The 22487-nt window shown below is 36.4% G+C and overlaps 1 protein-coding gene across 6 annotated transcripts in view; it reads right to left on the bottom strand.

The window, feature by feature from the left end:
* Positions 1-22487, bottom strand: part of DGLUCY (D-glutamate cyclase) — a 38295-nt gene that overhangs the window by 7962 nt on the left and 7846 nt on the right. For 5 of the 6 annotated variants that reach the window (XM_052694037.1, XM_052694042.1, XM_052694038.1 and 2 more), the window contains 8 exons: positions 12280-12388; positions 8724-8877; positions 7973-8171; positions 6332-6485; positions 5087-5209; positions 3426-3623; positions 1026-1286; positions 456-555 (listed from right to left, as the gene is read on the bottom strand). In XM_052694037.1, the coding sequence (XP_052549997.1) occupies positions 456-555; positions 1026-1286; positions 3426-3623; positions 5087-5209; positions 6332-6485; positions 7973-8171; positions 8724-8877; positions 12280-12388 (1298 nt within the window). Of the gene's footprint in view, positions 1-455; positions 556-1025; positions 1287-3425; positions 3624-5086; positions 5210-6331; positions 6486-7972; positions 8172-8723; positions 8878-12279; positions 12389-19243; positions 19705-22487 lie in introns of those variants that run through there. The other variant, XM_052694039.1, reaches the window with a different exon arrangement.

Raw genomic sequence — 22487 nt, 5'->3', positions numbered from 1 at the left:
AGACGCCTGTATTTATGTAAAAATGTTGTGTCTGCTTAAAGAATGTTACTTGAAAATTGTTCACTTGTATCTGGTCAGGGAGTTTCTGGTTTGGGTCTTCACATCTTGGGGCTGTGGATTTGAGGTTTCTTTTAAATTTTAAGTTGATGTCAGTTTGTGGCTTGTGAAAGTACACAGATGTACTGCAGATGTCCACCACTTTAAGCAGAAGTTTAGTAGCTAATTCTGCCTCTTAATATTAATAATTAAATTATTTTATTTCCATTTCTGCAGCTTGAACTGTCAAGAGGTGACTGTTTCTGTTGAATTACTTAATTATTTGTGTGTGGGTATCTACTGTGATAGAGGAGACCTTAAACAGCTTAGTTGTCAACTTTTAAGAAATGCTTACTTCAGGGTTCTGGGGAATTTGTGATCCATTGAAGTAGAAGCTGGCTGTAATTAAATGAACGTACCTAGATCTTCTGGGATTCCCATTCTCACACAAAAATGTTAAAGCTGAATCAGCACTTTCCCTCTGATAACTCAGCAACGGGACAGGTTCCTTCAGGACTCCTGAAGTAAAGCAAAATACAATTCAGATGCTTTTTTCTTCTTTTTTCTTTTTTTTTTAAATGTGTGTTTCAATAATTTTTTTTTTTTTTTTTTTTAGGAGAATGGAATATTTAGGACTCAACAGGTTTATGTAGTTTCTGATAAGCTTTCTACATCCTTACTTTAAATTAAAATAATATACATGTTAGGACTGTTAAATGAGACCTTGGGATAGAAAGCTACTAGAATAAGAAGAGACATCCAGAATTCTTCCCAAGCAGCTCGCCCAGGCTCACCACCCAGGTGCATAAGCATTAATTTGCTGCCAGCTACCTTTAACTGAACATCATAGCACTGCTGATCTGAGCTCACAGGATGAATGCTTGCTTGTTCTCTGGAAAAAATAAAATCCTGTAGTAAGTTACAATGAGATTAACTGAAGTGAACCTTGGCTCAGATTAGCAAGACAGAACTGGAAAAATGTCTCTTACCTATTTGCACAGCCTCTTCAATAATCTTTTTATTCAGATCCATGGCTCTCTGATCTGTTACTATGGCTACATCTTTCTCCAAGGCCTGCAACATGGCCGCAATAGCAAGGGCTCCCGGGGGCCCGTCGTTCTCTTCCGGCGGCTCGTAATTGAAGTGGGTGGGAAACCCGGTGGTTACCAACACGGACCGAGCGTGGGACAGGGACAGGCAGGCCTTCAGCAGCTCACCAGGGCGGAGTAAATGAAGGATGCCACGATTGCCTAGGAAAGTATTTTTAGAGGCTCACTGACTTATTTAAGGGAGCAGTACGCTTCTAGACATTGCTCTCTTTTTGAAGTTTCTGTCTGGATGAATCCATGTGCTTTCATTACATAATATGAGGAAAAAGGGAAGGAAAAAAAAAAAAGGAAGAAGAAAAAGAAAAACCTCTGGTCAAGGCAGCAATTGGACTGATTTCCTCAGGAAACCTAAGAAGGTGTAGGATATGAGTAATGAGGGGAGCGAGCTGCGCTTCCAGGTTAAGAATTTCAGTTAACTGGGTTTTGGAAATCATACTAGCATTTTATGTACTAATGCAAATAATTTTCTTTTCTTTCTTTTCTTTCTTTTTTTATTTTTTTCCCCCTAAGAAGAGTTTATTGAATATTGTTTTCCATCTTTTTACCCTCTGCTTCCCTCTGGTCTGTGGTTATAGTCATGCCAGACCACATCTAACTACTGAAACTAGATTAATACTTATCTTCTCATGTTTTACAGAAGGTTCAATGCAGACCTCAGATGAGTAATCTGGTTCTTTATCTCCACTTAACTCTATTCCCTCAGGAAAGATTTAATTCCCAAATCAATTCAACTTAATGAAATCATTAACCACGTGAGTGAAGGTTCAGAGCTGCTGTAAGCCGCTGGGAGACTTGCAAAACTCAATCGCTATAGTATTATCTAGGTGACTACTAAAAGATCTTGTTACCTGCTATCTAACCTTGACAAATAGGTGCATAGTAGCAGATCTCTATTCTCTTTTGTCAGGTGTTGAAAAAGCAACACTGTGTCTGTGTGAATCTTATATTTTTTCAGTATTTCTTATTTCATTTCCTGGGATTCAGAAACACAAGTTCGCAATGCAGTCCTTTAGATTTTCTTGCATTCCTGAAAACTACAAATACTATCATGATGTGCTGGTATTCATGACCTGACAATCAGAGGCAAGTCCTTGCTATTGCTTTCTAGTCTCCTCATATCTTAATATTTCTCTGCTTTTTTCCTTCTTTCCTACTGTTGAAACTGTTTCCTCTGTCATTATCTCTTAATTCCTCCTACATAATATAAAGCCAATGCATAGATAAAATGTAAACACTGGACACAGAAGAAAGTTCTCAACAGAACTCAGATAGAGGAAGGATATATTAGTCTCTGAGAAGCATGGTGTTTCAAGTGAGATAAAGTACCACAGCAGTGTAGGCACTCTTAGCATTTTAACAACAAAATAAGCCAGCTCTGAAGTTAGCTCTCATGTTTCTCTAGAGCGTGGCATTGTGCCATGCTGAACTCCAGAGTGGATAAAAGGAAAGGCTTTGTGAGTAAAAATAAACAGACCCAAATATATGCATGCAGCCAAACCCTGAGCTGGGGAGAGCAGTCTGTTAATTGCTTTCCACTGCTGCCTGTAGAGGATTTCAGAAAACTCATGGTAAACTGAAATCAGAATTTACAGCAGATAGAAGGGTCTAATTGAACAGATATTCTAGGAATGGCTACGCTATTCTGTTTGGCTTTTAATCCTTTATTCTCCTCTCTTCTTTTATACACTCAAAGCCCTATCTTTCAACATTGTCTTGAGATCAGGTTACTTTGGTCCATCACACAAAGAGCTCAGTGACAAACATACAGCAGAGCTTGGTGTAGTTTCACTGATCAGAGAAGGACGTTTGAAAAACACATGCAGCTACAAGAATATCCCCGTAAGAAAACATTAGTCATGAAAATATTAAAGAAACATGTTGTTTACTCAACAGTGAATACAAACATAGATGCTATGAGCCTGCTGAGACATCCTGTTCTTTACATGTCAATTTCAGATTTATTCAGTAAACATTTCTTATTCCCTGTGGACACTCCAGTCCGGTAAACAGAAAAGCTTCTCTGTACTTTGAGAGAATACAGTCATCAAACTTGTGTGTTCCTTGACTGATGAAGTTGAATGGTGCAGGTCAAAGTCTGGTATTAAATATCACCATGAAATTGAAACATCAAGTTATATTAACAAATATATATATATTTTTAAGGTTAAAGTTGTCTTTATGTTCTTACTGTATTCTTTAAATTTGTGGGTAGCTGTACAAACAGGGTCATTCATATCTACCTCAGAACTGAACTGTTACAGGAAGAGATTTTGTTTTTACCTGGATCTATTCCAATTAGGCTCTCTAGAGTCTTTATCTTTTTTGCTGCTTCTGCAGACACCATACTATAATGCAAAGGATCTTGTGAAATGCAATGGACTTGTGGGACTTCTCTTGAGGATCTGAGCATAACACTGTCATTCTTCAGGTCAGTAATGAACATGCTGCCAGACGAATAAGTAAAAGCCAATGGAGATCCTAAAACAGATAAAACAAAGAACAACCCCACAAACTTCAATTAAATGCTTTGTTATTGCAATGTATCAAAATGTCAGAGAGATAAAATCACAAGAAGCTATTTAGCAACACAGAATCCCTGCCTGATGATACTTATAAAACAGGTGATATTTTAAGATACACTGCAGCAATAAAAACACTTTGAGGAAAGAAATGTGTGCATATATATATAATATGCACATATATTTATATAATATATAAAATGTGTTTGTGTGTGTATATATATATATTTATGTACATATACATATATAAATTGTTTTCACTTCTGGAAAGCTCATGTGGGTAGTTGAGATCAGGCTTTTCTACACTACCAACTCTGATATCAGCCTGAGGCAATTCAGGAACTGACAACTGGTACCCTTCAAGGAAGCCAGTCAGGAATTGGCAAGTCTGAAAGCTAGGTTTGACGTGCATGAGCTAAGAACAAGTTAACACTGAAGTTTTCATAGTGTGTTGGTGATGTTGTTTCTCTGAAAATTAATTAGTTTTCTAGGTTCTAGGCTGTTTCTGTGTCTCTCTATACCTCTGAATATAATTTTAATAGTGATATGACAAAACTGTGTTAACTTCTACCTGCTGGCAAGTAGTTATTGACTAAGAAAATGGAAATTGCATCTTTGCACAGCATCCTGTCTACCTACCTAGGGTAGGTATAAACAGGCAAGGAGTTCCTGAAGTTCCTTTTGCTAGAGAACTAGAAGAGGGAATTTGAGAAACACTAAAACCCTGATGAGCAATAAGCTTATTCCGATCTGACAGTATGTTACCTCCCTAATCTGAAAATATTTTATTTATATATTAATTCTGGAAATCTCAATACTTGATCTACATAATACTTGATTTGCTAAAATGGGCATGTTTTTGGATAAATCACATCAGGCATATTTAAACAAGCAAAACATTACTTTGTTGAGATGGTGGAAAGGGAGAAGAAGTGCTTGCTTTGTGCTGGATCTGTTGGGAATATATGGGCAGCAATTTAAAGGAAAGTAGGGAATGTGATCTTTGAGGTTTTATGTGCCTCACCAAACCACGTGAATAGACAACATATTAATGAAGCTAGCAATGACTTAGACTTTGATAGATCAATGATCTGGAGCAATATAATGCTGTCACTATGGTTTAGTTGAGGTTTCTTGCCCTTTGAACTCATGTCTGCTGTAAATTACTGGGTAAAGCACAGGATAATAACTTTTTACAGAGGGTAAGATTTTCATTATATAAAATGTGTCACATAAACTTCACTGAGACAAAAACTGAAACTTAAAAATTCACAAAACAATAGCAAAATCTTTTTTCAGGTCAATCTCTCTCTCTCTCTCTCTCTCTCTCTCTCTCTCTCATGCACACACAGACACATAGACGCACACACACACACACAAGACTGAAGGATGATTTTAAGAGTTTCCAAAGACAGTACATACTGCAGTTGATGACTGCTTCTATTCCTGTTACGCTGCAGGCCCAAAACACAGGGATATCACCAGGGTGAAGGTGAACTGGATCTCCGTAGTCTGGCTTGGAAAGATCTTGTATTCCCAGCAGACCTGTCATTGACCAATATAACCTCATCATAGGTCTCAGACAAGCAGTAATATTACAGAAGGTGAGAGGGGGACCCCAAATCCTACCCGGTGATACTGAGAGAATAAGGGCAATGGCAAATCCCCCTGAAGTGGCATATTTAGTTTGCACTGTGTGCATCTTCTCAGGACCTGAGCTGTCTTGTTCCTCCTTTTTGTTGGTGACATCAGTAAAAATGTGTTCATTTTTGCAGCAAAACACAGACAAGATGTTCATACTGAGTTCCCAAGATATTCTACATCTTTTCTCTCAACATAGGAATTGCAATGATGGCAAGCAGGAATAAATTAATGCAATGCAAAATGGGCTGTTTCTAGAACACACATCCTAATTCCTTAGCTTCCTGCATTATTTAGCTAAAGAAATGAGAAATCTTTTACCTCTCTGGGTTGGATTAGTACATCTCACTCTTAGCCAGCTTTCACTAACTTGTCTTTTCCTTTAACACCTACTTGCAGTATTCTAGGTCATTCATTTACCTTTTTTTTTTCTGTTAAAATTAAATACACAGGTGAGACCCTCACCCAATCTCTACTCAGAGCAATGAATTCTCACTAGTCTCTCAGATTTAAGCACCGAGACCAAATAAATTACTGCAGTGTACTGTTACCCATGGCATCGCTTTCCACGCCATGCAATGTGATCTGGCTGTGTCTGCAGCTCATGAGCCCACTGACTGACAAATTTCTGTCATTCGCACACATCCACCCATACTTCTCCCCGTGCCATCAATCTCATTTCTACCCTGTCTGTGGAATCCCAGGCAACAAGAAAGCATTTAAATATAAATGAAACTGCATACATTTTTGAAACACGCAACTATACTTTTTACCAAAAGCACTCTTGATATATAACTGTCATTATTCAAGAATTCTATGTATTCCACTCAGCCAAGACTACCTTATCTTTTTTCTTTTTTTCTCCTCTAGTTGAGGTTTGTATCCATTAAAATAATTAAAACATTAAAATAGTGGGGCAGGTATTAAAGTCTTAACATTTCCCATGGCTTCCCTTCCACCATTTTTATTCTTATTTTTTTAATTGCTAATAAACCCCACATGGAATGAAATATGGAAAGTACTGACCAGGGTTACCAATGTGAATTGGTGCTCCATGATTTTCTATTTTTAATTCAGATGTTGCTAGCACAGCTGCTTCCAATTTGCTTTCAGGAACTGGTCTCATTGTGACAACTAAGTTGCAGCAAAAAGTAGAAATAGCATAGCATGGCACAGCTGTCTGGCAGTTAAAAAGAATCAAAGTATTAGAAGAAATAAGCCAGATAATAATATTCATTTCAAATCCTTTGGAAAAAGAAAAAAAGTTTCTTCTTTTAAGATTCAGAGGTGAAATCTACCATTCTTAAGCTTCTTCATACAGACCACTAAGTGCTCCAAACCATGTGTTTTTTGCTTCAGTACATGTAACGTAGAGCATGAGCTCAGTATATTCAGAATATTGCCAGAAAACAATTCTGTATATCCTACATGGAAAGTAAAAACTAACAAAGCATCATAGTGACAAATCAATTTGGTTTGAACCTCTTCTCTCTATTGGAATTCAGAGAAACTACGTTCAATAACATGTGAGGGTCAGGGCTGCTAACTGGCAGTCCTCTATTGCAGAAGCAGCGTGCCAATTCTTTGCATAAAAAAAGTCTTTTGTGCCTCTAGGAAAGATCTATGGAATTCATCATCCTTTTTCACTGGGATGCTGAAACACTTTTTCTATTCAGAAATACAGCAGCCAAGGTTGCTAGATGTAAATATCTGATATATAAAATTACATTTGAATATAAGTGAAAAATGTAGACCGCAACAGCTGCATAAAAAATGTTTGTTAATTTTTTATAACAATTATACCTGTCACTGAATAAATGCACTCTGTAGTTCTTCACACTATTTTTGTGCTATAAGCAATGACATTCTCCTAATTCTAAAACCGTTAAAGACAGATACGTAGCTGTTTTCTTTTTTCTTTAATCTTGGTTAAGGGTCTCACATGAAGCACATTTGCTCCTTCAGTTTGACGGCAGTACAGTAAAAAGACTGCCAAAAGATAACATTCATTTACTAGAGCAGTACGCTAGGTATATGAGAAAGGCATTCAGTTGTATTTGAAAGTGTTCTTAATATTAGTCTACCTACTAGAGTCAGAATTATACTAGGAACTCTGCCAAGATTAAAATCTGCGCTATGCAGTTTCTTACAGTTTTCATGCTATGGGAGGCATTTTTCAGGTCCCAGAGGCCTGGATCCTAGCATGTGTGCAGTATCAAGGCTCTACAGCCATAGGAAAAATCCGAAATGTGACCATTGTACTTGCAGAACAAACTGTTGCTGTGATGGTTCATAACAAATAATATTGCTGCTAACTGGGAATGGTATAGAGAGTGGGACGTATTAAAGTTGAGTTACAGAACAGTACATGTTTCCTTCTTAGTTTCAACTGATACCCTAGGACTAAATTCAAATGAAATGGCTGCCATTTCATGAAAAAGAATAAAATACCAATTCAGCTTTGCAAGAAGTTAAGAAAAGCACTGATCTGATTGGCATATTTGCTGAACATATTTTATCTCATATTTTCATACACTTAACACCAGTATCTGACTGAAGTTACTGTGCAGAATTGAAAAATTTCTGAGTGATCAGTGTAGGCATATAAAATAAATATGGACAAATAATGAAAAGGTTATAGCAAAGATTATGTCTGTGCATCCTTACCTTATACATGCTTACGCTACATTTTTGATCAGCATTTCTTACAGGAATGCCAGCAGCTTGAAGTACTTTTTCAAAACTAGAGCTGCAGCCTAAATAGAAAGCCACCATGTCCTTCAGTTGTTCAGAATAATCCTTTAGACTTTTTAGAGATCCAGTAAAAGCTCCGTACTCATACTTTCTGTACTGCAGGCAGTCAGTTCTAGTGAAATAAGAAGTTATCACAGCTTTCTCATACTTTCTGAAAATATGTATGACAAAAATTATCAAAAATTATTATTAAAGTATTTTAAGACACTATCAAGCCACAAGATATAGCTTACTTTATCCATTTCACTTCTTTCTGAGAAACAGTGGGGAAAAAATTTAGTGTTTGCAACAGGAGACCCTCAGAAATATCATATAGCCACTATGCCTGTGTTAATATCAACAGGGGAGAGGTAAAACATTACAACTTCATTCTTCTCAGACTGCAGAATTGTAAGAAATTTTATAGAAGTTTTCTTTTGCTTTAGAGAAATACTTGCAGTACTGATAATTGTGATAATACATTTCTCAAGAACAAAACTATCAGGCTGATTCTATCCTGTTATATTCACGTGCAGTTTTCACTTAAAGGTGTAATTCCAAGAAAATAAATTCATTTAAAATGTATATAAGCACAAGCGGATTATTCTCTGAAACACTGATTTTTTCCTAATCATCATCAGCACTCACTGCAGAACTTTGAGAAACAGAGTCAGTCTGTATTTACCTGATATCAGAATCACTATTCAGAGAAGGGCACTTGCATTCCCCTGGTTTACTTCTGTGTAGCAGTGGCAGTGCTCCACTGTTTGCATGGCAGAACTTCTCAAAGTCATCAGCAAGGGACTTGTGCAAAATCACAACACTGGCCTGTTTATAGCCTGGAAATGGGAATTCTTCAACTTAAAATGTAATACTGAGCTGCAAATTGTAGCCCCTAAAATAGTAAAGTTCTGGTACAGTGTCCATATGCAGTCTATTTCTTACTGCATGGGTGTCAGACCTTTTGACTTGCCTGGGTTTAGTGAAGAGAAATTGTCTTGGGCCATGTAGAAAATATGTAATAGAGTTATGAATATAAGTAACAAAGCTTACTTTTTGATAAAATGTAAAAAAAAATAATAAAGCAGCAAAAAAACCCCATAAAACTAGTGGGATATTTGACCTTGCTTTCATGAATGTAATCCTTCAATGTCTTGTTCAGTGAAAGTGGTTGTAATTCTCAGTGAGCTCTCAAGGTGCTCCTCAGAGATTTTTGGTCAAGTATTGCTCCTCCTGTGCTTCGTCCTTAAGATCAGTGGTTCACAAATGTACTTGCTGCCAAAAGGCAATGACATGAATAAAACATGACTCTAAAGCATGGAGTATTTTTTCTCTGTTAAGGCAGGTCATGCTGTGTCTTTTTACTAGACTTCCATCAAATTCTTCTTTGAGTTCAGTGTCTGATTGCAAATCTATACATGTTTGAAAATGTGCAGGTAATGCATTTATTTCAACTGAAAATGGAATCACAGATATATGTGTATAAAAAGATGCTTTTTCTGGAAATCTTGAAATCTATTATCAGATTCACTTATTGAAACTGAAAGCAAGGGTGCATATTTTTTTCTTTTCACAGGCCCGTGTTAATCCAACACATCAAAATGCATGAAATTATTTTCTGTAACTTGAGCTCACCATAATTCAAGTTTGAAATATGGTTTGAAACAGACAAGTTGGTAACAGCACAGATAAGTTGACTTTTCGCCTTGAGAAGATGCATGTTTAACTCATTAAGTCCACCAATAATGATAAATCTTAAGCCATTTTTCATCTTCACTTTCTGGCACAATTTTTCCTTTTGATTCCTTAAATGACATCTCACAAACCATGAAATCTTTTTAGCATTTTATTCTGACCTTCTTTCAGAAAAGTGAATTATGGCCTCATAATCTGTATCTCTACATTTAAGGAACTCCTAGAACTGGTGATGATTCAATCCATTGGACTTCATGATATTTACAGCTTTGATGATGATTTGCATGACATTACCCATTTTCAAAGCTTCCACACATAAATTTTCTTGATGTACAGTGCAGTGATATTTCATCAAACATGATCTGCCAGTGGCAATTGTATCATGTTCTATTAATTTTTGAACTCCCTCCTTTTAAGCAGCCATCGCTGGGGCACCATCAGTAGCGATGCCAGATATGTTGGCGAGGGTTAAAGAAAATCACTTTAGTGTAATTTTTACTGCTTCATAAAAATCAAGAGATTTAGTTGTGTCTTTTAATGGCACCAAAGAAGCCATTTCTTCAGTGACATTGTATTCATCATCAATACCTCTAATGAAAATGGCAGGTTGAGCCATATGTGTAGCATCAGTACTTTCATCTGTTGTCAAAGCTCAGCATTCAAAATTAGCAGCTTTACCCCCTAAACTTCTTTTGATAGATTTTCCTGTTTCTTCAGTTTGCCTGGCTGCAGTATGGAGAAATCAGACTGCATTTTCTTGAATTCAAGAAAAACCTGTTTGCTAAACAAACTCAGCATCAGTAAATGGTTTTTCTTTTTTTTTTTTTTAGTTTTAACTTTTTAAAAAAAGCTGTGCCAAGCCAGCTGTGGGCTGTGGGTTGGACATGCCTGACTTAGAGTTTGTATGCTATGGAATTTTACCTTGAGCTGCAGTTAAACAGACAGAATCGCAGATCATGAATAATCTGTTGCCTCTCACACTGGATCTTAGGCATTGCTACCATTTCCAATTAAAAAACACACACACAAATAGAAAAAAAAAATCAAAATTCACAAAAAGAACAGAACTGCTACACTTTCTTCACTTAGAATCAACTTTGACTTAAGTTGTTGACTACTTCCATGCAGCTGTTTCTAAAGACATTCATATTTTTTGCAATGCATATCGGTGTGTCTTGGGAAGCTATTACTGTGTCAGACAGCAGACAGACAAGAGGCTGTGCAGAAGCCCCCATTCCCCAATTTCCTATGGTAGTCTGTCATCCAAGAGGCAGTTGAAATCAATGATCTTCTTCAAAACCTGTAGAAAACAGCCAAATCCTACTTTTGACCAAAGCTAACCAAGAAACCAAAAGATAAAACGCTGTTCCTGATGGAAAAAATGTAAAAGTAAGGCTTAAACTGAGGCAAGCATGTATTTGCATACTGAATGTGACCACAAACTGCTCCTTTGGGACTATTCAGCACAAAAATTCCTTTTATTACTAACGAAAGTTACTAAATACAGAAATAGCTTCTTGCTAAATACAGAAAATAATTTTTCTTAAATAAGCATACTAAATATAACCACAGAATAAAAGACTACACTGAGCTACCCTACAGCCTCATTCCCTACTGCCCATGTGAAATCTACAGGCACTTTCTACTGTGCTGATTATATGCACAGATTCTTAAAATTATGGCCTTAGTCAGTGAATTGAACTTCGAGAGCACTGAATTTGAAATGCTATTCACTTCTGTCAGACTGAGTCTGTAGGCAACTTCCAGGAATACTCTAAAGCCAGGAAGCTTTTTTTACTGACTCTTAGATACCTTTATTCTTCCTCCTGATAACTATCCTTATTTTTTGTATAATGAAAAGATATTTTTCACGTCTCCTATCAGCTGAAGTGTATACTTTCACTATGTATCCATCACTATGAATATATTCCTGAACAGTTCTAGCTAAGCTGGACATGCTGATAATTAAGGCATGAGTTCAACACAGTGTTGTCCCAGTTCAGAGAAATTTTGAAAGACTTTTTGGATTTATTTTGTGGATGATAGTGAAGGCAACAAGAAATACTTACTTTAGAAGTATAGTGCAACAAATGAATCAGAAAAATCACTTCTGTGACCATACATCTCTGTGCACTAATTAAAGCAAGGTCTGTGATGAACACATTATGTGGCCTAATAAATGTGATGATATTGTGTGTAAGGAAAGCCAGATTTACCTTTTTTCAGATATTTTCTGCATCCGTAAGTTCTCACTGACATAACAGAGTCCAAGTACTTTACATGTGTAGGATGATACATTTTCTCTAATCCAGCTTTGTGATTTAAGAACACAGTGTCAGGGAAATAAGATGTGATTTAAAAAAAAACCCGGACAAGTTAAGAATGTAAGTCAACTTGACATTTCATCTCATTTACTTCATTGCTTTTGAGAGTTCTACATTCCGTTGTAAACATCATGAACAGGAAAAGAAAAAAATATATGCAAAGACGTTGCTGTGAGTCCAAAACAGAGTCTCTCTCCATATGGAGCTGTTAGGTCGCCTTACCTTCTGCCATTCCAGAAATATTCCTGTTATGAACTCTGCTGCAATGAATTATTCTTCGCAAATGAGGAAGGAGAGATTTCAAACCTCCAGTCAAAAGCATCTGTTCGGCCTTAACAGAAAGATGTTAGTTACAAATTTAAATACTTGTAAAAAACATTTTAAATTGCTGGAGAACATGATTTAAATTTCCTTCTCATGCCCCAAACAAAGTTTATTATCACTCAGAAATTTTTAGTTGTAACCCAACAGGCAAACCAAAGTTAAAAGGTTACTTCATTGACATTTTCTGAATAAAAGCAAACTGAACCTTCCAGTAAATTTGCCAGAGATGTGCACATTAACATTCAGGATAAAAAACCAAGTTTTGCAAGCCTATAACCTAATAAACATTTCTTTTTTCGTAGTTGAATTTTTGTTTTCTGGACTTCACTCTTCCAAAATTTGCTATGTTCTTAGAATTGCCAAAATATAAATGGATTAACTTACAAGATATATTCTATACTATTACTTATTTGTTGAAAATGCTTTCAGACAATTAGCAATGCAACCTTGTGGTTAAAAAAAAAAAGACTGCATTCAGAAAATGTCATTTTAACGTATTTCACATCTGTTACACTTGTCAAATATTCTTTATGTGGAAGCAATCCTATGGCTATTCTCCCACTGGGAAAACAAACATGTAGAAGTTTAAGTCGTACTTCATTCAATCTGGAGAAGGAATAGAGATAAGTACCCAAATTACAGTCAGTATCTTACGCTTTTGTTGTATATTGGAAATTAAAATTGTGTATTTTTACAGTATTATTAAAGTTGAAATATTTTTCTCTTAACCTAAAGTATCAAGAATTAAAATTGTTTATCATAACACCGTAAAGAAGAAGTAAAATGTATTTTAGAGTAAAATAATAATTTGGCTCCTTATGATTGTAACCTCGGCTGCTTTTCATGATCTAATTCAGAGATAATGTGCTTGTTTATCTAATCATATGCTCACTCTAAGCAAAGAAACTGAACTATCCTCCAAGCAACTGAATTACAATCCTCCAAGTTTTTCTTTAATTCAGGAGGAGCCATTCTTAATGTCAGTCGTGAGAAGCAATGATGACGATTCCCTTTTGCTGGGGGACACATTTAGAGGAGGGTTGTTACAGTTAGGGTAGTAAGGTTACTTTGCAGTTGGACTTAATGGTTTTTAAGTTTTTTTCTGACTTGAGCAATTCTATGATTCTATGATGATTCTATGATAGAATATGCGTTATTCTTTTTTTTTAAAGGTGCCAGTAAATTAATGTGCAATGAAATGTTACAGCCTTCCAGCAAAAGTTAACTTTCCTGTTAAAGATCCACATTTTGTACTTGTAACTATGATTGCAGAAGGTTTCACTCCATAGTGGAATGCATTTGAGCCACTTCATTATGAAAATGTGTACCTCTGAGTAACTCATACCTTAATTAACTCGAAGAAAGAGCAATTATGTATTTTGACTGAAATTAAACTCGTATCATATGCTGTCTGCCCAAAATATTTCCCAAAGCTTGCAGAATTCTGAGAGGTTGATTTAAGTGAGCTTTGTATCTGGACTTCAAAAATCTTCAATTCTTAATTCTGACATATTTATATAACATCGTCAGCCAAAAGAAATAAGCTTGCACATTTTTCTCGAACTCTAACTTACTGTCTCTGACTCATCCCATCTTCTCTGCTTTTAGATATCGATCTACATGCCAATTAACAATAGTCTTCATTGCAAAATTCTTGAACAATTCCAAGTGCATATTTTTAAGATAACAGGAATATGAATAGAGAAATGTGGCTGAGTTCTGATCCAGGCCTATAACTGCCTGTAGTATTTTTACTGCAAAGGGAATTTCTAACACCAATCTGGAATTATGCATTCAGACAGATGTATTCAAGGGATCCTTTATTTCTAAGAATCTTTGAAAACATTTTAAGAACTACTAGATTACTTGGATTTGAAAGATAGTCTGAAGTTCAGGAAACTAGTTTGGGACAAAAGCTGTCTTCAGTTCAGTATTTTGCCACAAATTCCCTAGTGTGATGTTGGGAAAGTCTGACCCTCAGTGTACAGAATTTATGTCCAGTGGGATTTTATTAGCAAACATTTAGGCACCTACATTTTTTAGATTCATAAAAGTGTAAGTGGATAGCAAGCTATTTGACTATGACTATCAGTAGTGTCAAAATACTGGCTCTAAATACCTTATAGAAACTCTTGTAGTTTCAATCTGTGTACACTGCCCCTAGCTGCACAGCAAGATATGTTGTTGATGATATGATATGATATGATATGATATGATATGTTGACTAGTTAGGAAATAAGTAATTTAAACATTACCTTCGTATAAAGGTAGGATGACTCACCCATTCCAGATGAGATAGAAAACACACCTTACAACCATTTGTGATCACTGTGCTAATTTTATAAAACTACGGGAAAAGTCTCCTATAAGATAAAATTTTGACCTGTAACTTCAGATCACTGTATTTTGCTCTATAATGCCAGTAATAGATTATGTCTCTGTTAATTTATTTGTCATTGAACTTGAAGAGACAATAAAAACTCAGATGCTTACAGTAAAAATGTAACTTTTGCTATCTGACTTCCTCAAGAATGGCTAATTTCTGCACAGTATGTTGCTTCCCTGTGCTAGGGGGCACGCTTAAGCTTAGATTCCCCAGCCATCTCCAAGACCACCTGGAAAAGAGCTTGAGGACAAAATGATCGTGGCCTGTTTGGGATGACAAGGGAAAAGTACCAAGATTATTCAGGTCTTACAGCACCTTCTCTACTTTGTCTCATCAGGTAATCTAACAAGCAGAGAGACTATCTTCATGGGACTTGTGAGCAGCTCACTAACTAAATGGTCTGGTAGGGCTGTTAATCAGTAACCAGCACTTGTTCCTTTGCCTAGCTTTTTCAACTGCTTTTATTTTGTTCTGAAATAGTTTCAAGTAACAGTACCAGGTACCTTATGTAGATGTGATGGATCACGGTACAGATAAGACAAGGTGCAAGATTAGTGTTAAAAAGCCTTTAAGATACTTACATGGCCTATGAAATGCCTGTTGTGCCTGAGGGTATCCTTTGCAGTGTTTCTCCAGGACACTGAGGTGTCACGATCACTTTTAAATAACCAGGTTTTTTAAAATATGGTTTCACATTAGAAGCACAACTTATTATTTCACATGTATTTTTAGTGTTATATACTGAACCTAAATGAATGACTTAAAATGCTTTGCTGTCTTTAGCCATTAAAATGGCACCCACTATTGATGTGAGGACGCTGCCACATTCTGAGCTGCGCTCCTGTGTCTTGACAAGGAAGTTGGAAGCAGTATTGTATTTAAAAAATATACACATATTCAGGAAAATAACTATTCTTTCCATCACAGTGGTGATCAGAAAGGTTCGATAAACAGGTCTTGGATGCGGTTTTATTAAGTTTAATGTAAAATATAATTTTACAAGGTTTAGTGGGGAAATACTGGTGGTAGGTGATGGCTGGACGAGATGACCTGGGATGTCTTTTCCAACCTTGGTGATTCTATGATTAAGTATACATCTGTGCAGCACCACTCACATTAGTGGAGTTGGGTGGACAAAAACAACCTGATTATCTCGTCCCCACTGATGTACAGACTGCACCATTATCTAGGCAAAAATGATTTTCAGAAAAGTAGACTAAAAAAAGTATTTTTGAATACAGAAACTGTGATCAATTCTTGCCAAGAGAAACATTAAGTCATTAAGCATTTTTGTGTGTAGTTTTTAGGACCGTTGTTGGGTACTGTGACTATGAGCAATGAGGTGAGCAAGAGGCATCTACTAAGTGTAGTAGACTGTTTCTAAGAGTCATCTTTATCACTCATTGTAAGGAACGTGCTCTTTTTCCGTTGAATCTCACAATTCATGGTAGGTGAAAGGCATTTTGAGAGGGGTGTTACTTTATTCTGCTAAAAGACTTGATGTTCTCCAGGGGAGTACCCTTCCCTGACAAATCACTTAGTGATTCACTAGTTTTTAACTTTCATCCTTATCTACTAACAAAGTTAGTTACTGTTTACCAAGGTAAGAGTTAAACATTGTACATCTATACTTAAAAAAAGTTACCAGCATCCACATATCTTTACCAAATTATCTCTAACCCAACATGAAGCAAGAAAAGTTCAGTTACGGACTGAATTTAATAATGAAGTCATCTTGTATTTCACATGGCCTGTTTGATGGACTGAGTAATCTCCTTGTACCGCCCCACTGTATGCACATCCTGGGCTTTTTCATTTTCACCCTCTTTCTTTTGTCTACAATGTGCTTCTCTCTGCCTTTGTCCTCCCTGAGCTAAGTCCTCATCTCACAACTCTAAGCTGGGCTGACTCTCCTGGAGTTTGCTTCCTTGCTCTATCTGACTGCACCTTCTGGCAACTTCAGAATGTCAGTAGCACATTTCACTAGCTCATTTCAATTTACATCCATGCTGTTTTTCTTGATTGCTTCTCAAACTCTCCCTCGATTTTCATCCTTAAAACTCACTTTTCTATTCTTCTTCTGAAATAATGTAATCTAACTTCGTAAATTTTAAAAAAACAAAACAAAACAAAACAAAAAAACCCAACACAATAAATAAGTAATACTTTTGTACACTTTTAAGATGCAGACTCCACTGAATCTCAGTATCAGCATCAATATGTATGTATATATATATATACATATATATATATATATATATACATATATATGTTTGCTCTCTTAATATTACAGATGATAGGCTTGGATTAAGCATAGCTTTATTTCTATTTTCTCCATTGCATCTCACTAATTTTTGTCAACAGAACAATTAAATATCCTTGCAAGATTATGTACCTTAACATTAAACACTTGACGGAACTATAGGTTTATAAAGCATTTTTATAATCTGTCAATATAATCACTTTTGATATCCTGAAAAAGGAAGCATGTAAAGCAAAGGATTTTATATTACCTTAGGGTTTTCAAAATAAGAAAGCAAATCTGTAAATTTTGCAGATATTTAAAGATGAGTATAGATTCTTTCAAGATCCACAATGTAAATTACTCAGTTTATCACTCTGTTTAAGTGCCAGAAAGATTCAATTTTGAGGTGCAGTGGATGTGTCCATACAACTGTGCTGAACTACTCCAGACAAAAATTAATCCTTTAGTGTTGTTATATTTATATTCATATTCATATTCATATATTCTTCAGAAGCATCAGTGTGACTGTTTCGCCTTCACAAGTGTCAAGAAAATTTATGAAATAAAATATACATATAGCATTTCTGTAATTTTCAAAATGAATCACCTGAGAATCTACAGCCTGTAAAATGTGCTGTGATAGCAGTAACATATGAGTCAATTTGAAGACTGGAAAGTAGTTTTTAACAGTTTCTGATGTTACAGGTCTGCTTTTTCAGTGGCACTGGTATACATAAAAATATGGTTTAACATAGCAATTTTTCAAAGCAAAGAGACTTGCTTGCAAATAGCCAAAATCTCTTATGGAATATAATCTTGCAATTTTCCTGTAGCTTTTATCCTATTTTCAATTTAAAATTTGATAACAAGACAGAGTGATGACATATATAGCTCAGTGACCAAAAATATGCAGAGAGCATTACTTAACACTGTTGGGTAGGTTTTTTAGACATTGTCATGCAGGTAACTTACCCAAAGCTACTGCTGCAAGAACAGCAATAGCAGGGTCACTTGAAACATGAGCCAGCACACGGGCTGCCTTTGCTAATACTTAATGGAAAGTAACCTAAACTAATTATAACCCATGAAAACCCTTTGTGTACTGCGCCTTGCCAGAGTATGAATATGGTTACAGAGGTTTCTTAATGCAAACATGGTTTTAAAAGACTTGTTGCTTAATTATGAAGCTCATCAGAAATTCTGACAAAAGACTTCTGTGAAAAGCGCACAAACTTCTCTGAAAATTTATTTAATCTCATTTTCCAAACAGGTCTCTTAGCCATATTTGTAATGCTTTATCTAAAGAACCCATTAACGATCCTTTCGCTCCTCATCTGCTTTGAATCATTTCAAAGCACAGAAGTGCTCTGTGTGTAATTTCAAAGAGGAAATGCTTTGTGTATTTTCAGACAGTGGTTCATCTAGCAAATTAAGATTTAACTTTACATTTGAAACACAGGGTATTGGGCTTTGAAGTTCAGGAACCTTAAATAAGCACCGCAAATAGAATTTTAAATGAGTTTCCGTTAGTATTTTCTCTGCTGCCTAAAGCAGTTATCCTACACTTATGATCCTGCAGATTGTGTCAAGATGAGCAACTGGTAAGAGAATCAATGCATCCTTGATGCAATATTGTTTACTTGCTAAAAAAGACACACAATGTTTAGTTTCTCCCAGTATATTAAGAACAAGAATCAGAAAGCAATCACCAGTTCCAACGCAGTCATGTCAGACAGCACTGTGTGTTAGCAAGGCACATCTTGTACAGCACTCATCCCTTGAATTTTTACTATGTTTATATTATTATACAATTAGCTTCCACTCTGGGACAAAATAAATTGTAACTTATGTGGAGAAATCTGGGTAGAGACTAGAGAAAAGCCCAGGCCGTGAACTTTTCCCTAGAAACCAGTTCTCCAGAGACTAGAGTTCAGGCCCTACCCCTGCATGGACACGATCTACACAAGATCGGAGTTGTTTAGGCTTTTATATCCTTCTCAGGTGTTTTATACCCTCCTCATGTTTTCATGCACCCTTCCAACTCCTTGGATCATACCTAGTTCCTTCATGCCTCCTGCTTCATCCTACATAACCACGAGACCAACAAGCACTGGAACGTTTATCTGCAGCTTTAGCAGGATAAAACATGAACATACGAGAAGGCAAGAACCTTTATCAAGATTTAAAAGCACCACTTTCATGCCTTTGACTTTGCTTACAGAAATACTTACCAGCTGCTGTAAGAAGAGAGAGCAAATGATCTACCAGAGGTTTTCATTTAAGATGACGTGAAGTGCTTATTCAACTTCAAGAAATGGAAAAACAAACAAACAACAACAGCAACAAAAAAAACGACGAACACATGAGGGTGGAATTTAAATACAGTTGCCTAATTTACTCTGAGCTACAGAAGAGATTCAAAATTGCTCCACAATTCTCCAGGCTGTGTCCAGTCATGAGCACTTCATCCAGGCCTCGTCTGGTGCTGAGGCAGCCTGAGGACACAGGAGGGCTGTCCTCACTGACCATAAATGCCAGCTTTTCACCCCGTCTTCTATCCTAACCAGCAGAATTCTGCATTTTGGAATCAAGGCGATGAGCACTGGCTGGGTAAAAATTTCTGAGGTGAGGAAAACTCTTCTAGTCTTACTCACGTGGAATGAAAATGGAAGTCCATAGGGCAAAGTACAGTGACTTGTACTGCTTTGTTTGTAAAGCAGCAGTCATAGGTGCTTATCTTGATAAGAAATTATGCCACCGCCTAGGTTACACCCAGTCATGTCATACATGATCACAGCACTGACAGGATGCCTGTTCCTTCCTAGGAATTCCATCCAGGTGTAAGTAGGTGAGTGATGTTCTGCTCTCTACACACCCTAGAAATAGTATTGTGCTCCCCTAAAAAAACAATGCTATGCTCCTGCTGTACAGGTCGTTCATGTTACCGCAAGGATTATGCTATTTCACACATGTCTACTGACAGCTGTGAAGTCATTCCATCTCTAGCTTCTCACCAAGCACTTCTCAGGTATGGTGCATAAAAGAATTATTGTAGCTTAGGTATTCACACAAAGAGAGCCTTTTTGGAATACAAGTATCTCAGTAGGCTAGATCCGGGGAAACTCTGGTTAATTTTACCTTTACCAAGCTACCAAGCATAAACATTTTTGCCTCTACAAATATTTCTGATGGAGAGATACAGACATTGGTTGTTTGTTCCACTTGATTTCTTCAACTCTTAGACCAAGAAGTATTGAGAAGAACCCAACAGGACCAAGCATAACTTCACATGTGTAACTCTTGGCTTAAACAGTATCATTTGGATAACAAGGTCAGTCAGTGGCAGGCTGTGCAAGAATACATCATTGCAGCTTCCAGAAGGAATTGTTGGTGAAGTGCTGTCAGCAGCCATTCCATGTGATGGCAAATGGTATGCACTTGGAGTGCATACCACTTTATCTTGGAGGATCCACACTGCCCACATATTTAATAGCAGTTTGCATTATCAAGGATGCCTGGACAGCTTTGTTCTGCAGCATCCATTCTGACTGAAAAGACTTCACAATATTTCAGACAAATTATGGCTGCATTTCTATGTTTTTATTACTGCATACTCGACAGCTGTGGTACTATTTCATAACTATGTCTCCACGGTTATCTGGAACCTGCCCTTGATGGTCTATTTGGTGCAGCCAGGAACCTGTAGACACATATACATTCTACCTGTGCATAGCCTGACTGACAAACACTGATTGAGTAGGGCAGCTGAAGAAAACTAATAGTGATAAGCAGCAGAATCAACAATGAAGCATATTCTCTAAGGCTGGCAATGACCAATTTATTTGCCATAAATAAAAGTGTGCTAGTTTGTTCCCTGTGATGATGCCCAAGCACTGAAAACACAGATGTTACATACACATCCCGATAGATGGCCACGCAGAACCCATAAATCTTTGAACTTGTGAATAAAAACTTGCAGGATTAATTATAATCCTGAATAACATAGTTAAAGTCCCTTGTGATGGGACCCAAATGAAGATCTATACCTCATCCACAGCTTTTCTTCCCATACTTATATAGAGACAGTATGAAACTATGGCAAGCAAACATGTAAGGACCTCTGCTTTTCAGTATCACGTTGGATAGAAAATCTGGAGGTTGTGGCAATTTGATCAAGCAAATGGGTTTTGCTACACTGGCCTGATTGTCCACTCACCTGTAGGAGCCAGGAATTTGCTAGTTAATGGTAAATCAGTTAATGGTAACCACATTGATTATGGGAAAAGAGGTTTGTAGCTTGTTGGTACCGCAGACGAGGCATCAGAAATTTCCCCTGTGCTTCCAGTTGTTCTCTCTATAACTTGGAATAGTCATTCAAGACTTGCATACAATGTAATCTTCCCACTGGGCAACTGTGCTTGTCCACTACAGTCATCCTTAATGAATTAGAGAATGACATCCTCTATGGCTGCAATGGTTAGTACTGTTTAGGAGAAAGATGGCTTTGAAGTGAAGCTTTCCCTATGTTCTGTGGGTAAGTAGAATAAGATCTGCAGGCTTGTCACCTTCAAACCTTTTATCGTCACAAAACTGTGCTTTTGAAAAGCAGCTCAGTGTTACAAAGATGATTCATAATGCTGCAGTATCACTTAGCTGACTTGAAAGAGATGTTAATGTCATCATTTTGATGTTCATTACTAAAGAGTAAGAAACTAAGGGCTGAAAATGCCTCATGTATCCATAGCCTTGTTTTACATTTTTAAAAGACCTGAACTACAGAGTGTTTTTCTTACTATGTTCTAGTTCCATAATACAATGTTTTAATAGAGACTTGATTTTGTATTTTGTATAGAAGGAGGACAGAACAAAATTTAAGCTATTACTATTTATATTTATTTATTTTGAGTAAGGTTATATACATAAAACCTTGTATCTGAGTTTACAACATAAGCATTCAAACCTATACTACTTCTGTGAATATAAATAATAGAGATAAGTAGTCCTATTCAGTTCAAGGGCAAAGTTCTTAAGCATCTGCTGTACTGTATTTCACCTATGTAAGATTTTGAGAACAAGCTATACACTACACACAAATTTGAGTCAAAAAATGATATGCCAGGGGAAAAAAGCGAATTTAAAGACAAGACAGAAGAAGACATATGCAATATATCACATAGTTTTTATAAATATATGTGTATGGGACAAGATAAAACCCTTGATTAGAATTCTAATTAGTATTGCAGAACCATACATTATATACATTTGTATTTTACATACAAAATGTAGCTTACCAAAAGCTATAAAAGAATATGAATCCATATATAAAAGTTAACAAGTTTGTGGTGTCCTAATCAAATAATAAATATGCATTTTCTTTTCAATTACTGGAAAGTAAAATCAATAAGCATTCTGAGCAGGTGCAACCATGGTCTGGAAAATATTACCAAATATTTTCCACTCCTTTTGAAGGAGGAA

This window comes from Tympanuchus pallidicinctus, unplaced genomic scaffold, assembly GCF_026119805.1.
Source record: "Tympanuchus pallidicinctus isolate F22 unplaced genomic scaffold, pur_lepc_1.0 scaffold3, whole genome shotgun sequence".
NCBI classification, from domain to species: Eukaryota; Metazoa; Chordata; class Aves; order Galliformes; family Phasianidae; genus Tympanuchus; species Tympanuchus pallidicinctus.
This window is presented reverse-complemented; position numbering and strand designations above follow the sequence as displayed.